At 33.6% G+C, this 19049-nt stretch overlaps 1 protein-coding gene across 1 annotated transcript in view; it reads right to left on the minus strand.

Moving 5' to 3' along the window:
• AP3B1 (adaptor related protein complex 3 subunit beta 1) overlaps positions 1-19049 on the minus strand; it is a 283078-nt gene that overhangs the window by 132106 nt on the left and 131923 nt on the right. Inside the window, exons 9-14 of the mRNA XM_068535546.1 lie at positions 18135-18232; positions 16562-16616; positions 16403-16474; positions 14326-14388; positions 11636-11768; positions 4300-4409 (exon numbers count right to left, since the gene is read on the minus strand). Coding sequence (XP_068391647.1) covers positions 4300-4409; positions 11636-11768; positions 14326-14388; positions 16403-16474; positions 16562-16616; positions 18135-18232 — 531 coding nt within the window. The remainder of the gene's footprint in view (positions 1-4299; positions 4410-11635; positions 11769-14325; positions 14389-16402; positions 16475-16561; positions 16617-18134; positions 18233-19049) is intronic.

Below are 19049 nucleotides of genomic sequence, written 5' to 3' on the forward strand. Positions count from 1 at the left end.
TCAAAACACATTTATTCCGCCCCAATCCCATCCTACCCCTAGATTTTCTAAGATTGTTCAATATTTTTAGTTCCAGATTATTAGAATTTCCCTTATATTATGATTATGGCCCTTCTTTTTCAAGAGTTCTCAGCACTTTTGTTAGACATTCCTAGTCTATCTTTATACATTTTAATTATGTGTATAAATATATACATATATTTGTGTATCTCTATTCTTTGATTTCCCCAATCTAGAGTTCACTGCTGTGGTTCATTAGTTCTTGCTTAGAAAAGTGGTTCTTACTAGATGATGTAACACTTGTCTAAAAGGTATCTAAATACCTGCAGGAGTATTTGTGATTGTTACAATGACTAAAAATACTACTGAAATTTGATGCTTGGTACACAGGGATGCTGGATGTCTATCTCAGTAGACTTGAGGAAAAGGTTTTACCCTCTTATCTCCCATCAAAAGATCACTGACAAATGATGTCAAACATTTATTCCACATATGGGCAAATATGGACCAATCTAATGCCTAATTTCTCAATGATTTAGGGGAATCAAAAGGAAACAACAATAAAGTCCTGGCCAGGTCAGTGAGTAGGCAAGTAAATTGAATACAGAAAAGAGAGACTAGAAATGGAAAACAGATATATCATGATGTATTGGTTAAGAAAGCAGACCTACTAGCTATGTGACCTTAGGCAAGTTACTTAACCTCTCTGTGCCTCAGTTTTCTTTTATGTAAAATATATAGAATAGAACCTACCTTTCAGACTTGTTATTAAAATTAATGATTTATATTTTTAAGGTGCTTAGAATAGTACCTAGCATATGATTAGCACTAGAGGAGTTATGTTAAATAAATTAGTAAAATAGAAATGAAGCAACAAGGATGCTTACTAAATTCAAACCTTATCATTAAGTCTGTCTCCCTCAAAAACTTTAAATATAGCCATGATCATAATTACAGCTTACACGAAGCTCTGTTTTAAGTGTTTCAAATATGTTGACTCATTTATTCCTCACAACAGATCTATAGTTATTAGTACTACGGTTCTCATTTTACAGAGAAGAAAACTGGAGCAGGGAGAAGTCAAGTATTGCTTAAGATCACAAAGCTAGTAAAAGGCAGAGACTAAACTTGAACACAACTCATCTGGTTTTCAAATCCACTCTCTCAACCTCTCATACACAGTCTTTGTAATAAGTCCTGATTTTGATGATTAATCAACAATAACAGTAGATATGAAGACAAAGAACAGTGGTGAGAATGTGGTAGAAGATCAGATGCTAAGTGACCCCGTGAGTATTATTCTTAGCTTTAAGATAAATGTGTAACTGCCCTGCAAGCTTTAATAACACTGTGAAGGAAAGAAAACTTTGCCACTAGAGAGATTAAAAATTGGTCCTGACTAGTAGGCTCCAAACCCAGCCATCTATTACCTTTAACTATACAAATATGATCCCTCTGAACAGACTCTGAGCATAGATTACCCCATCTTCAAACAAGGAAGAAGGGTGACCCTTGCACAACACGGGTTTCAGCTGCATGAGTCCACTTACACGCAGATTTTTTTTTCAAAAAACATACAGTCGCAGGTTTTGCATATGCAGATTCAACCAACCTGGATCAAAATTTCCATCCCCGGTTGGTTGAATCTGTGGATGCAAAACTTATGAATATGAGGGCTGACTGTAATATACTGCCCCCTCCTTAAACTACAACCCCTCTAGTTATAGAACATTAGTTGTCAAACTAACCAACATTCAAGGGACAGGCAGAGTAAAAGACAAACACAGTGGAGAAGAGTTTGAAGAAAAACCAGACAGAAGCAATGGAGAGAATGTCTCAAAAGTGAAGCAGGGGTCAGTGAAATCAAATGCTAATGAAAGATCAAGAAAGATGTGGACAGCAAATTATCCACTGGATTTAATAAAAGGAGATAGTCAATAACCTTGCAAAAGCAGTAGTGGAGTGGTGGACAGTCAAAATCAGACTGTGATGGGATGACGAGTTGAAGGTAAGGAAATAAAATTCTTTTCAGGTAATTCTTCCAAAAACTTTAGTTCTAAAGGAAGAAGAGAATGAAATAGGACACAAATAACAATAACAGCTAACATGCGGTGCTGTGCGCCAGGCAATGTTCTAAGAGCTTTACATTACTTAACTAACACAGTACTTTCAATAACATAGGTTCTTTTACCCTCACCATTTTATATTGGTGGGCAAAGTGATGGGCAAAGTGAAGTATAGCGATTTTAATGTAAGGACATATAATGTGACAGAGTAAAAATTAATATTTATTTTTAAATTTAATGTAATTTTTAAACAACTTCAGATGTATAGAAAACTTGCCAGAAGAATAAAAAGAATTTCTGAATACCCTTCACCCACATTTCCCAAATGTTAACATTTTACTACATTTGCTCTAGCTTTCTACATACACAAACACATTTTGGTTTCCAGATCACTCAAAGTTGTAGATATGCCCTAATACTCTGAAATACTTCAGTGTAAACTTCCTAATAAAAGGAATGCTCTTATATAATAAACACAGTAGAATTATTTAAAAACCAGGAAACTGAACAGTGAACCAATACTATTAACTATTCTAAAGATTTTATTGAGATTTTTCCAATTATCCCTATAAAATCCTTTATAGCAAAAGAAAATCCAAAATTATGTTACATAGAGTTGTCATATCCTTCTAATCTCTTTTAACCTGCAAAAGTTCCTGAGTTTTTCTTTCCATTTTATGATATTAGCATATTTAAAGACTGTAAGGCAATTATTTTGTAGAATACCCTCATTTGGTATTGTCTCATGATTAGATTCAAGTTATTCACTTTTGGCAGGAAATCAACAGACTTGATGCTGAGTTCTGTTCAGTGTATCTTATCAGAAGGTACATAATCCCATTTCTGGCAATGATAACTATGTTCATTTGGTTCAGGTAGTGTCTGCTAGGCTTCTCCGTTGTAAAGTCAAAAGTCAATAATTTGCTCTTTTAAATTAAGAATAACTTATGAGGTTATTTATACCTTAAAACTGTGCAAATATCCTGTTACTACTCAAATTTTCACCCCCTAGTTTTCAGCATTTGTTAATGATTCTCACGTGAATCAATTACTGTTGTGATGGCTATTCTAATTCCATCCTTTGTTCTTCTACAATTATTAGTTGTTTTGCATTGTAAGGAAGAACTTCCCTTTCTCCTTACTCATTCATTAATTCATCCATTCAAGTGTGGATTCAGAGATTCTTACCCTATTCAATAGGTTATAATCCTTTTACTATCATTTATTTTGTTGCTCAAATTAGCCAGTAGGGGTTCCTTTAAGCTGGCTCTTGTATCTTTCTGACACGTCTCTACCATTCTGTGAGCACTGTCTTGTTTTTATGGCCCAACAAGATGTTCCAAGATTATCTTCTTCTTTCCTTGCCCTAGCTCAGAAATCAGCCATTTCTCTAAGGAGCCCTGGTTCCTTTAAACGCTGAATGGAATTTAAAAACCAAAGTCTACCATAAAAGGGAATGCAGTACTACATTCTACAACATGCATGAACCTTGAAAACACTCTAAGTGAAAAAAGCCAGACACAAAAGGCCACTTATTATATGATTCCATTTGTATGAAATGTCCACAATAAGCAAATCCATTGCGACAGAAAGTAGATTAGTGGTTGTCAGGGGCTGCAGTAACGGGAGGATCAGGAGTTTCACGTTGGGAACTTGATTTTAGGGATGATGAAAACGTTCTGGAATTACAGAGTGGTCATGGTTGCACAACCTTGTGAATATACCAAAAACCACGGAGTTATATACTTAAAAGGGTGAATTTTATGGTATGAAATGATACCTCAATCAAAAAAACAAACAAACAAGATCTGGGCACTAGGTGTGCTCAGTGGTACTGGGGTTATTATTGCATGTAGGCCCTCTTAAAGGACAGCATTAGGAAACAGATGTTTGTATATTCATGTACGAATTCATATGTGTACATACAAATGTGTATAGACACACACATACATGCATATACACTCCAACACATCTAGCTCTCCATATAAAAACCCATGAAGTTCACATTGATATCTCCAATTCCAAGCCAATACTGCAGTATTTATTGTATCCTTCCCTTTTTTCAGATTTGTGATCCCCTTCCACAACAGTGTGGAATCCTAGAACAAGGAGAGTTCAGCTCTCTTCACCATTATACTTCAGTATGTCTGTTTATTTTAACAAAACTATAATTTACTGAATAAAATTCGGCTGAATTGGTACTAAAAGCAAAGATCTCTTAATTGGTACTCACAGTGATACTGTCCAAGAGTTTGGCCATATGTTTAATAATTTCACCATGTTGTACGGGTTGCATTTGCAGTAATTTCTTAATAACAACCACACTTTCAGCAACAACTATTTCTGAAAAAAAATTCACATTATGCATATTAAATATGTATAATTCAATTCAAACTCATTATTCTTGGTAAAACGTAAATTTAAATTAGCAAAACATTCTACATGTCTTAAATGACTAGGTGAAAACTATAACCATGAGTGTACATCTAAATTTGGGGGGGTGAACCTTCATCTAAAGTAGGAGAGTATACTTTAATTTCTAACTTCTGTTGCTGTCTCCTAGCTTCTGATATCCCTTTCTAATCTCTGCTTCTTTAATACAGAAAAGCAAAGTGAGGTTAGATTACGCAATCACCATAATGTTCAACTGTCTTTGGCTTTTAATCACAGCTCTCAAATACTGTTCTTTGATTCCTAGCAGTTATATAGTGGTAATCAAATACTTAGAATCTACATAACATTTTTTCAATTCTAAAGAAAATAGCAAACTTTAAAAAAATTCCTTAAGTGGTATGTCTAGAAAAGTGAGTAGCACGTATTATTAGTAGTAGGAAAGGTGTTACTATAGAAATAGCATGGACTTCAAGCCAGAAAGAGTGGGCTTGTGAGCTAAACCGTTTCCATTTGATGCATGAATCCACTCTCTGCATTTCTTGGCCCAACTCTGTGCCCTGAGAGGCTGACTTCTGTGGACTGTATCAACCAGATTCCTTTGTCCCTCACTTACAGGTATGTTTAGCCAATAGGAAGCACCAGCAAGAAATCAGGGGGCAGGAGAGAATATTTATTATCCTGGATCCCTCTCCTGCCAGACCTCCCTGGCAGTGCTAGCATTCCTCTATTGAAGGTTTCAGTTCCTATGAGTGGCTCTCTCCTTCAGGGTCTGTTAAGTGTCCCGACTCCTCAAACCGCTTCCCTTCAATTCTACATATGGTAAAGGCTTCCCACCGTTGCTACCCTGCGAGCCCCAGGGTGTTACAGTATATCTTGTTGGTTTCCCTTAATCCCACCCACAATTTATAAATAAATAGTTCCTTCATTAAATTCTCTTCAATTGTCCCTTTTAAGTGTATCATCTGTTTCTTGCCAGGGCCTTAACTAATATAGTAATTGGTACTAGGAGTGGCTCTAGGAAGCAGATCCTCAAATTGGGATTCTGAGATTGAGTTATCACAGGCTAATCACTGGTCCAGAGTTACGATTTTAGTGGCACTGGTAGAGAAATGTCATAAACTAGTAAGAGCACCTGACCTAATGGAATGAATCTTATATAAATGATTACTAACGTTACTGATGCCAAAGAAATACACCAACACTGCCTTTACTTATTATTCTGGCATTTGTTATTAACTGAGATTCATGGATATTAGAGATTCCCCTGGCAAACACATAGGTGACTTGTGTTCTGTTACTCTTTTTCTCTGAAATATATTTTCTTATCTAGCTCCGTTTAAGAATATAAGCAGGGACTCCCTTGGTGGCGCAGTGGTTAACAATCCGCCTGCCAATGCAGGGGACAGGAGTTCGAGCCCTGGTCTGGGAAGATCCCACATGCCACGGAGCAACTAAGCCCGTGTGCCACAACTACTGAGCCTGTGCTCTAAAGCCCACGAGCCACAACTACTGAGCCCGCGTACCCCAACTACTGAAGCCCGCACGGTTAGAGCCTGTGCTCTGCAGCAAGATAAGCCACCACAGTAAGAAGCCCGCGCACCGCAACTGGAAGAAGCCCTCACCCAGCAACGAAAACCCACCGTGGCCAAAAGTAAACAAATAAATAAATAAATTTATAAAAAAAAAAAAGAATATAAGCAAAATTTTTTCTCATTCTAATTATTATTAAACATATGTATTTCATATTATATATATGTGTGTATATACACACACACACACACCTCTTTCTCCCTGGGAATGATACATTAATATTTTATAATGTTTCAGTTTACAAAATGATATTTCTTTTTAATTCTCATAATAACATATGGTAGGTATCTTATTATCATCTTAAAGATGAAGAAAGAGAAATGCACTGAAGAATTCAAACTCAGAACCAGAATGTACCATTTTATCTCTAACGTTCTGTTACTATGAGCAGGTATTACTTTTATAAAGACCACCTCTTGGAGCTATGAGGAAAACAGAAACAAATCAGAATGAGACTCTGCCCTCATCAAACTTACACTCTGCTAGGAAACATTAAGTGGTTATGTAAGCAATTACCATGCAAAGTAAAGTATGGTTAAGTGTGGTTTTGAAGAATCCATAGTAAAAAATTTATCTTTTTAAAATATATTATTGCAAAACTAGCCTAAGTAAAACAAACAAAAAAAAGTTGTATAATTTTAATAATCCACATGTAGAGGCAGGGTTGGGTATAGTTGAAATAAATTTGGCATTATTTACCCTTTGGTGGCACTTTAGTTTCCTATTGTTGTTGTTATAGATTACCACAAACTTAGTGGCTTAAAGCAACACAAATTTATCATTTTACAGTTCTGGAACCAGAAGTTAACACGAGTCTTACGGAGCTAAAATCAAGGTGTTAACAGGACTAAGTTCTCCACAGAGGTTCTAAGGGGAAATATGTTCTTTGCCTTTTCAAAATTTTAGAGGCTACCCACGTTCCTTGGCTCAAGGCCCCCTGCCAGCAAAGACATCATTCTAGCCTCTGCTTTTGACATCTGACTTTCTTGGTTACATTGGGTCCAAGATTATTGGATGAATAATCTCTCCATCTCAAGAATTTTTTTTTTCTAACGTGTTAGTCTCTACTGCATAACAAAGTGAATCAGCTATATGTATACATATATCCCCATATCCCCTCCCTCTTGCATCTCCCTATCCCACCCCTCTAGGTGGTCACAAAGCTGATCTCCCTGTGCTCTGCAGCTGCTTCCCACTAGCTATCTATTTTACATTTGGTAGTGTATATATGTCCATGCCACTCTCTCACTTTGTCCCAGCTTACCCTTCCCTCTCTGTGTCCTCAAGTCCATTCTCTATGTCTGCGTCTTTATTCCTGTCCTGCCCCTAAGTTCATCAGAACCTTTTTTTTTTTTTTTTTTAAGATTCCATATATATGTGTTAGCTTATGGTATTTGTTTTTCTCTTTCTGACTTACTTCACTCTGTATAACAGACTCTAGGCCCATCCACCTCACTACAAATAATTCCATTTCGTTTCTTTTTATGGCTGAGTAATATTCCATTGTATATATATACCACATCTTCTTTATCCATTCATCTGTCGATGGACACTTAGGTTGCTTCCATGTCCTGGCTATCGTAAATAGTGCTACAATGAACATTGTGGTACACGACTTTTTTTGAATTATGGTTTTCTCAGGGTATATGCCCAGGAGTGGGATTGCTGGGTCATATGGTAGTTCTATTTTTAGTTTTTTAAGGAACCTCCATACTGTTCTCCATAGTGGCTGTATCAATTTACATTCCCACCAACAGTGCAAGATGGTTCCCTTTTCTCCACACCCTCTCCAGCATTTATTGTTTGCATCTCAAGAATCTTAATCACATCTGTAAAGTTCCCTTGGCCACATTAGGTAACATATTCACAGGTTCCAGGCATCAGGACCTGGAAATCTTAGGCATTGGGTTGGAGGGGGAGGGTGTTATTCTACCCTACCCAGGTGCCTTCTCATCCCCTTTGGGTAATTCCACCCTACTTTTCCTTCATGCTACCTCCTGGTTTTCAAAGACCTCAGCACTGCAGTGGTACTCCACCACAAGTACAAAGTGATCTTATGTTCTGGGCCTTTCCAAGCTTTCTCCTTGTCCTCAACAGAACTTAATGGTCCTCACTCTAAGAAGTATAGCCTACTATTTTTAAACATTTTAATTTTATTTTGGTAAGAACACTTAACATGAGATCTACCCTCTTAACAAATTTTTAACCATATGATACATTACCGTTGACTACAGGTACAGTGTTATACAGTAGATCTCCAGAGCTTATTCACCTCCCTTAACTAAAATTGATGCCTGCTGATTAGTAGCTGCCCATTTCCCTTTTCTTCTAGCTCCTGGCAAGTACCTTTCTGTCCTTGGATTCTACGAATTTGACTATCTTAATACGTCATACAAGTAGAAACATTCAGTATTTGTCTTTCTGTGACCAGATTATTTCACTTAAGTTTCTCAAGATTAGTACAGCCTACTATCATCTTCATTTTACAAATGAGGAATCTGAAGCACAGGGAGATTGGGTAATTTATTCAAGACAACATTAACATTCAAAAATAGGTAGTCTAGTTCTGCATGAGAGCAGACAGCTGGCAATTGAGTAAGTGGTCAACATACAGGAAGACTGTAGTACACTTGTTTATTATTGCCTCCCTCCATTAGGCTGTGAGCTCCTTATGGGCAGAAACTTTCTATAGGCTGATGAATATCTTATTCATCTATTCTACACATACTAAATACCTCAACTGATTCGACTTTTCAACAAATGCCTATTCTATTATATAAAACAAACAAAACAAAAAATAGTCTTTTGCCCCAATTCTTTTAGTTTACAGTAGATGGTAAGAAGGTTATTCAGACAAGCAAATTTTGCTAATATATTACCTAAAGAAAATTAACTGAGGAATTAAATTATCCTAAGTCAAGTGAAATGCAGATTTCTCCTTAAGGTCTTTAAGAAATTTGTTTATCAGTGAAACTTACATAGTGATAATGGACTATTTTAGGGCAACCTTCAAGTCTGCCTAGAAGTCCTGTCCATGCCAAGAAGGAAGAAGACAACAACAACAAAAACCCTAGAGGTCAAGAAGAATATATTAAATATATGTAAAAACAATGGAGTCTCAGTGCTGTCCCTGGGGTTGTAAGATACATTATCTAAAAAGATGATGAGGTATTCATACTAATATAAAATCAAAGAGTCATAGACCCTTAGAGGGCCAAAAGATCTTACAGATTTTAAAGAAACTGAGGCCTCATTCACAGCATTTATTCCTAAAAACAGATCTTTCAATAGGAAGAGAAAGGGGCTCTGTTGTAACAATTGACCATTTTAAGTTAAAAATATTATTACGTTCTTTAATGTCACTAAGCCAGTTTCCAAACTATGAAAGTGAAGCACATATGATAAACAGTTAAAGAATCAGGCAAATGATGATTGTGAAATCAGAACCTGAAATATACAATTTAAGTTTCTTAATATTCAAAGCAGAAAAAAAATCCACGGTTATAAACAGAGTTTTGATTTACCAAAAACAAAAGCCTGAACATTAAAATGTCAGAGTTTAAATGAGTAAATCTACCTTGAAGAGTGATTATAAATTATATTAGTTTCCCATTGACTAATTATAAAATGATCTATTCTTCCCTTAAAAGTACTACAGGGTATAGAATATTCATCTTCTAAATCAAAGTCAATAAAAAATTAAGAGTTTGGGATTAACATATACACATAACTATAAATAAAATAGATAATCAACAAGGACCTACTGTATAGCACAGGGAACTCTACTTAATATTCTGTAACAGCCTAAATGGGAAAAGAATCTGAAAAAGAATAAATGTATGTATATGTATAACTGGATCACTTTGCTGTACACCTGAAACAAACATAACATTGTAAATCAACTATACGGCAATATAAAATAAAAATTTTTTTAAAATAGATAAAAGCAAAGCTTGCTAAAAAGAAAAAAGTACTACAGGGGTACAGAATATTCATCTTTTAAATCAAAGTCAATAAAAAATAGTTTTTGAGAAATTAATGTGTTAGAAAGCCTAAGTAGAAACAACTGCTTTAAAATCCAGCTTGAAAATTTCACATGAGAAAAAGTGGTCAAAATATAAAACTGACAAACCTTAGATCCATTTTGTATTTGAAAGAACTAGCCAGTATTCTAACTGATTTGTGGTGTTTTTTGTATGCAATCAAATTGAAGTGTGTCTTGTTTGATCAAATAGAAAGTCATTATTAAAGACATAGGAAAATGAAAACATATTTTTTAACTCACATTTTAAAGTGTGACATAGAAATAGAGACAAAAAGGATGTTATTGTTAAAAGTAGAAATAGATAAAAATGGATGACATTTAGCACCCTATCCTCTGTAGTTACCTTCTACAGTCAATTTTTTTAAAATCTATTTCCTTGATAATTTTTCTTGCCACTTATTTGAAGTTACAATACTGCATATAGAAAAATGTTCTATCCATCATAATATCTTGAATTTACAGGTCAAAATTTATAATTTTATGCTTACAGGAAAGATCATTCTTATTTGGGGATAAATTTTGTTTCGAATTTTTTTTCATTAGAAGTATTTACAATAATGTTACAGCTTTCTAGAGATCTACATCTAGAAAAAGACAATTAGGCATAACATAGTAAAATGTTACTTTTCAAATAAAATATAAAAACTAATCAATTTTGTTATGTTTCACCTTACGGTTGCTATGTCACATATGCCTGGGTCTAGATATGACATAATTATATTTAGAATTCCACAAATAATTTCAATAATTTTACACAGAAAATTATGCTTTTCCTAAAAAAAATCTTGTTTTAATCTCATTTTAATTAAATAAATTATTTTAAAGGTGAAAGCTGAATTATTTTTCTTTCTTTCTTCAAATGGTCTCATTTATTCTAAAGCCATATCATAGAAATAACAGACATTTACCACAGAAAGTATGAAATCTAGATTATGTACTTTACTGGATATTACCTATCCAGTTTTACAAAATGTTTAGACACTGTTTGGCTTAAAAACATGAAGCTGTTCCAAACTGATGACTTTTAAATCTAATTAATCTTGAATATAAAATTATTAAGTGACTTTCTGGAAAAAAACTTTGAAGTTACACATTTACATACTTTTTTGATCTAGCCTTTATAACTTCTCATGTTGTAAAGTCATTTGCCTGCTTTTAGCACCCTCTGCAGGTGAACCAATATTATACATGACATATGTCATTAAAAAGCAGTAAAATAGAACCTTTGTGGAAAGGGTGCAATGAAGGTGATTAAATTGTGAAGAAATAAAATAAACAAATTATACTTTCTTAGTTCTGGTCAGGCAAGAAAATTCTGTTTGTAAGTTAATTATCTAATTTACTAAAACAACAACAAAAACTGAGTGTGTGTGTGTGTGCGTATTTCAAAGATAAAATGTTACTATTCATTGTAACCATGCTACTGACATACAGGAAAAACTAAAATGCAATACTAAAAAAGAAGTTACAAATCTGTAGATCATACCAAGAATATTGAAATGAGAAATTATTTGAAAATAAAATGAAGCTGTCAACTTACCATCCCTGTTGGACAGCAGACACACCAGGCCAGTAAGGCATGTGTCAGTGACTTCTGAGATGTTGGTGGCACATCTGCCTATAGTCTGAATAGTGGCTGCTGCAAACTGTTTATCCTGGCTTTTCACATAGGTCTAAAAAATTATCTCAGTTAGTTCATACATTGGCACTATCAAGTGAACAAAAAAATCCCTAATATATTAAGCTCTGTCAGAATATAAGAATTCTAGAATACATAATCTTCTCATCTAAAGGCATAACAAGAGGTCCAACTCCTGAATTAATTTAGTTCTGTTTTTTCACTTAAAGAATGTGGCTACAGAAGAGGCACATTTTCAAGCCAGGTTCATTCACCTGTGGCTACAGTGGCTTGTGACTCCAGAAGAGATAGTGGGGAGCAGTCACCCAAGGACAGCAATTAGTTTAAGTGCAAGGTTGAAAGAGATGATGAGAACCCTCTCTTTGGAGGTTTCAGTTCATTTAACCAGCAGCATCTGTGAATCTATGAAAAAAGGGTTGCTTTTTCAGAGATACTAAAGCTAAAAATTGGGAGAAGAGGAGGAAAAGGATCAATATGCCACTGATAAACATTTTATACTTTCAAAATGGTATCTGAATGGTAGTAAACTGCAACAGCTGCAGTGAGTAGCATTCCAATAAAGACTTTATAAATACTTGATTTGCAACAAAATAAAACACCACACTTTTGAAAAAGATTTTCTTGAAAAGAATGCTTTAAAAATACACTGTAAACCGTATATTTATATAAACTTAAAAAGAAATTAATCACTTATTTATTACAGACCTAAAGAATTTCACTTTGGTTATAACTTTCCTAATTTAAAAACTAAGCTTTTATTGTATACAGAAACAAATGTATTTTTAATAAATATGCATATTTATATACATTACATATAAATGGAATTTAAAATCCCATTTTCAACTGAAATTTTAAAAAATGATTCCCAACCTCAAACGACAAGTACATAATGTAGAATTAACACCACGTTCATCTAACATGCAAAACAGGATATGCATTTAAATGGTGCCTAAATGGCAAATGGAGGAGAAAATCCAAGAATATCTAAAAGACACACGAATTTAGTGAAAATGGTACCAAAACACGATTAAATGTTGAGGAAATAAATTAAACAAATTAAACTCTCTTAGTTCCATGTAGGAAAGATCAACTGTATTTAAAACCATTTCCCAGTTGATTACCTAATTTCCTCAGTTACAAAAAACTGAGTCTTTAGAAAAGTTCTCTATTTTCTCAAAAAGTTATGAATAAACTGTACACATCTATGAACATAACCCATAAACACAGAAATAAGGTAAAATATAGACAGTGATAAAAAAGGATACATGAAGAAAGAATATATTAAAAAGTCTGACTAAACAATGGACCTTACTAAACATCCTGATATTAAATGAAATGATTAGATCACCAATATCCTGAAACAGGTAAATAATGCCATAAAATTACCTGAGACTCCTTCCCTACAACCCCAGTAACCCTGACATAAGCAGAAAATAGACAGCAAAAGGACCCCCAAACAGATTACACAGATTACACATGATAAGAGGAAAAGCAAAAACTGCAAACACAAAGACAAAAACTTTAAAATAAAGTCAAATTTAAGCAATGTTCTATACCACAGATTACTAGATAAGAACTTGAGATACTATATTTTCTGGTATGTAAATATAAGATGAGCAGATATCCTAATTTTACAAGAACTTTTTCTAGAAAAATATATAGCATGAAAGTATAGTAATTCAGTTACAAAATTATAAAGCATGAATATGTTATAATATTCTACTACCCCTGTTAAAAGTGTAACATCACACAGTTAAAAAGAAATACAATGTCTATATGGCTAAAAAGAAATTTAATGCAGGCATATAGAATGACTATGGCAACAAAATAAGTTAAATCTATAAAAGCTGGGAGTTGACAAAAATTTTGTGATTCGTGTGTAGCATGTGGTATACTTTTGCTAAGAAAACTGCTGATGAGATGTAAAACCCGTAATACTGATATGAGGTTTTCTATTACTGTGTTCCACCACTAAGTCTTCAGAGCTAATAACCCTTTCATCATAAAGGGCATAAGATCCATGAGGTAACTTTTTAGTGTTTTGGGGGGCTGTGTAGCTGGGAAGCATCTCATCCAACAGCACACATGATTTAAAAAATACAGCAAAACAAAACATTAACAACAATTTAAAAAATCATGATGAGGCCAATTTTAAACCAATTTTTTGGAGCTATACATGAAGCTAAGAGGACAATGTCTGAAACAGTAGTAGGCCAATCAAATAGGGACAACCATGTAAGAAGTGAAGCCATTTTCATGAGTATAGAGTATAGCATGGACTATTGATGATGATAGCACAAAAAAATAGAATAGTTACAGTGACTTATTTTCAAACAAGGAGTTATAAACCAGTCTCTCAAATTCTATGATATGAAAACATGAAAGGGACTACCATTCCATTTCCCTTAAATTTTAGATTTGTAGTTAATGTTTATTCTTGAAAATTTATAAATTTATTAGTTGTCAATCTTGCCCCAAATCACTGTTTTATTTATACAATAACACATATCTAAATTGAGAAAGATATATATCTTACTTTAAACTGAACAGATGCTTTAGAAGTTATTGTATAATTAGCACTGTACACAAACCTGAAATTCTCGAAGAAGAGTTGATATGTTGGCTTCATTTGCCAAGTTTGTCAAAATTTCAAGCTATGATAGAAAAAAGAGAAAGTAAACAGTTTAAAACACACAAAAAAGGATGAATTTAATAAAGGTTATGCATTTAATAGAAAGGTAATTTCTGTTTTTAAAAAAAGTTACACTATTACAAATGTGAGGCATTATACTCTTCAGGTGAACTTTGTCTCCCTACACCTACAAACAGAGAATAATTATATAGTGTCTAAAAGTAATTACAAAAAAGAGAATCCTATGTCTTCCTTAGTTGTTTCTCCCAACTTTATAGTTTATATCTAATTAACCTAAACAACTTAAGGTAGTTTTATTTCTTTTTCTTTTAATAATAAAATTAGAAAACGACTTGCCCTCCATGTAATATCTCTATATTCCAGATACCAATTAATTCCCTTATTTAGTTTTTCTTCATCCTACCATCTCAAATATCTAGAGTTTAATTCTCCCAGATTTACAGTTACAAGAAATATGCAATTAAAAGCTCATCTCCAATAGGCTTGCTAAAAAAATTTCAGTTTCTACTCATAAAAAAATATTCAATTAATCTGAAGGAAAGCTTCAAAAAGGAAAAAAGGAACAGAAACAGATGGGACAAACAAAAAACAAAACACAAGATGTAGACATAAACACACTCATATCAATAATTACATTAAAAGTAAATGGTCTAACACTCCAACTAAAAGGCACAGATTGTAGCAGTTCTTTATATATTCTGGATAGTAGTCAATTTTCAGATATATGTACTGGAAATATCTTCTCCTAGATTATGAATTGACTTTTCATTTTATTTTGATGAGAACATTTGAATTTTTTGTACAATTTAAAAAAAAAATCTCTAATGTACAGAAAAGGTAAAAAGCAGTTTTTATCTGAACCATTTGAGTCCAGAGTCATCAAAATGATACCACATCATCTCCAAACACATCTGTACATATTTTCTACAAACAAGGACACTGTCCTACAGACCACAATACAACCAAGAAAACCAGGAAATTAACACTGATACATCATATCTATGCAATAATAACTTACATTTAAATTTCACTAATTATCTCAACAATGTATAAAAGAAGAATCCAGATCCATATCATACATTGTATTTAGTTGTCTCTTTAGTCTCCTTCAGTCTGAAAGTTTCTCAACCTTTCTTTTGACCTTCACGAAGTGGACACTTTTGATGATTACAAACCAATTATTCTGTAAATTTATCCTTCAATTTGGGTGTGTCTTAGTTTTTCGTTTTTTGTTTTTTTGTGATTAAACTCAGTTTCCATGTGAAGAACCAATCTTTCCAATATTTACTGAATAGTCTACTAATGAATAGTCCTCACTGGTTTACAATGTCTCCTCTCTTATATGGTACATTTTGATATGCACAGATATGTTTCCAGGCTTCATATTCTATTCCACTTATTTTTCTATCTAAATATCACACTGTTTTAATCATTATAACTTTATACCCATAACTATATTCTATACTGTAGTTGCCATTCCCTGAACACAACACTCTTTCATAATCCCTTGTGTTAGCATAAAATGTGCCTTTCTCCTATACCCAACGCTACAACCTCCCAATCAACTTACCTATCAACAACAAAAAAATTGACGAAATCATGTTATTCTTTTTAGATCCACTCAAACATCATCTTTTCCACCAGTCTTTTCTAAATATCCCAGAGAATTAGCCCCATCTTTCTCTTTTTCCACAACACTCAATTCAAACCTCTTTATCACTTAAAACACATAGTGCTGAAATTATCTATTTCCATGTCTGTCTCCTTCACATACTTCACATACTGTGAGTTATTCAAGGTACAGGTAGCATATCTTAACTTTGTATTATTAGAATGTAGCACAGTAATGAGTATATAATAATGTAGTTTAAAAAGCATAAAGAAAATCCCTCAATGTTATCTATTTAAAAAAAAACAAAACAGGTCTCCATTTTGCAGATGCTAAACCAAAAGTTACAGCAATAGCATCAAAGTAAACATGCATTAGAGTATCTGAAAAATAAGAGCATGCATACCTTCAGTATCTTGATCATAGTTGGATCGGTTGACCTAACATAAAAACTCTTCAGATAAGGTTCAAACATACCCTAGATTACAAAAATAAATATATAAATACATTTATGGTACTAGTGTATTCATTTCTCTCTTGAATTTTGTGTTCACAATGTACGTACCTTTCTTTGAATTGACATAGTTGCTATATTCTGTAGGACAATATACTGCACCTCCCTAGAAATTAAAGGAGAATTTTCACTGGGTATATTCTCCAATGAAATATCTTTAAGTAAACAGTACATTAAAGAAAAAGAATCGGCAATAAGACTCATATTGAGTGGAACTCTTAAATATAATATTGAAAAGTTTTTAGTAAACCTTAGATATTTATGCCTTCTTTTAAAAATACATTTTCCCTATAAACTATTAAATTAGATTTGATTCATCATGAGGAAGAGTTAAAACAAATTTTATAATACTGTATTCCTAAGATGTAGAGTCAATACTGTAGCTGCTCTGAACACGTGCAAAGAAAGTATTCTTAGGGCTAATGGAACAAACATGACCACAGTGTTAATACAAACTCTTGACTGGAAGGCTCACCATGTGCCTCAATTCTGCCCAGAGTGAAAGATAGATTTTTTAAAAAGCCATGTTATTTTACGTCCAATTATCTAAGAAATGAACATGGAACTGAATCTGGTATAATGCTTCATGTGAAAGATGCATTCCAGATCCTTCTTTGAACCAGCTATGGAAAACAAAAATTATTGAGCTGTTAAAAGGGAAAGAACGACTGACTACGTATAAAGACAAAGGAAATAGTATCTTACTAAAGAATGGCAAAAGCCAAACTAGGGCTAAAGTTGTGGCACTAAGTTTGAGTATGGATGAAAATAAATATTTACCTTTCTCCTTCCAACTCCAATAGCATAAGTACTCAATGGGAAAAAATTTTTTAATTTAAAATAACTAATTACTGCAAAATATCCAGGGTAAGCTAAATAGCTTGAAACAATAGTATTCTTAAATATAGAAAACAAAACAAATGGCAAAATCTTTTTAAACACTGAAAGTATATGCCACAGGAACTCAAAGTTTTCTGAATTGTTGACCTGAACTGCAGAATTATAGAGAGGTAAAATTAAAGAGAAAAGTATTCTGCTATCTATCTATCTATCTACCTACCTACCTACCTATCTCCAGGAAAAGAAAAGAGTATGCATTTCTTTAAAATAAGTAGCTACTAAGAACATAGCTCTTTTCTTAAATAGAACAAACTATAGTAATTAAATATTGTAACTTTACAGGAAGCAGTAATTCTGTCATAAACTACATAATTCAGCATATGTATTGCTTTATATAAAGTCATGTATAATTACACTAAGTCAATCTGATAATACATTTAATATAGTTTTTCAGTGATTACAGACTTAATAGAACTCCCAAACATTATTATTGCCACACCTAGAAATATCAAACACTAATACTAGGCTACTGGTAATAGCATATACTATATGCCAAAAAAATATTTTCAACTTCTTTGGGCTTGAGGTTAAAAAACCTTCAATATTTAGCATTAACTTTGAGATCAGTAATCTAAGGCTTTTATAATAATCCCCTTAAGTATGAAATCTCATTGATAAAATACAGTCAGAGCTGCATGTTAAATGCCTAAGAGACACATTTTATTTGTTCAAACATTACTTTTAAAGTAATACAAAAGAAAACACATAAAAAATCATGTCCTACCTATTGCTACGAAGTAAACGCACTAGTGATTTAGAAATAATGCCAGCTTCCGATGTTGGTGCTATGTGCCAATACAGCTGAGCAACTGCCATAACCACCTAAAAAGTAAAGCAGAGAACAATAAGAACTATAACAGTTTCATACTACAGTTTCAAAGTATATTCTTACATATTATTTCCTTTAACTCCTACAAAATTGCTGTGAAATAAGATGAATATGTTGTTACCCTATGTAGCAGGTTGAATAGTGTTCCCCTAAGAGTGTCTACCCTCAGAATGTGACTTTATTTGGAAATAAAGTCTTTGCAGATGTTATTAAGGCAATGACCAAGGTGAGATCATACTTGATTGGGGGGCCCTAAATCCAATGTGAGTGTCCTTATCAGAGACAGAAAAGGACACACAGAGAAGAGGCAGTATGAAGATGGAGGCAGAGACTGCACTGAGGCATGTAAGTCAAGTAATGCCAAAGATTGCTGGCAACCACCAGAAGCTAATTTCTCCCTAGAGCCTCCAGGAGGAACCAATCCTGTCGACAACTTGATTTTTAGACTTCTGGCCTTCTGAAATGTGAGAGAATACATTTCTATTGTTTTAATCCACTCAGTTTTTGGTAATTTGTTACGGCAACCCTAGGAAGCCAATAAATCCTCAGAAAAGAAAATGAATGTTAAACGAACTACCCAAAGTCTGACAGCCAATACACGGCAAGGCTCAACACACACTCCAAATCCCATACTCTTCCTAGTGCAGCTGCTGCTCTGAGACAGGGAATGAAACCAGACACTTAAAGATAACAGCAGTAAGTAGGTTAAAATTTTAAAAACCAAAAAAAGTCAGTATATTTAAGTTTTAATTAAGGGGACTCTATTAAAACAACTCCTCTAAAACAGCAGCATTTGAAATGATCTTGCTT

The sequence above is a fragment of the Eschrichtius robustus genome, chromosome 2, assembly GCF_028021215.1.
Source record: "Eschrichtius robustus isolate mEscRob2 chromosome 2, mEscRob2.pri, whole genome shotgun sequence".
In the NCBI taxonomy this organism is placed as follows: Eukaryota; Metazoa; Chordata; class Mammalia; order Artiodactyla; family Eschrichtiidae; genus Eschrichtius; species Eschrichtius robustus.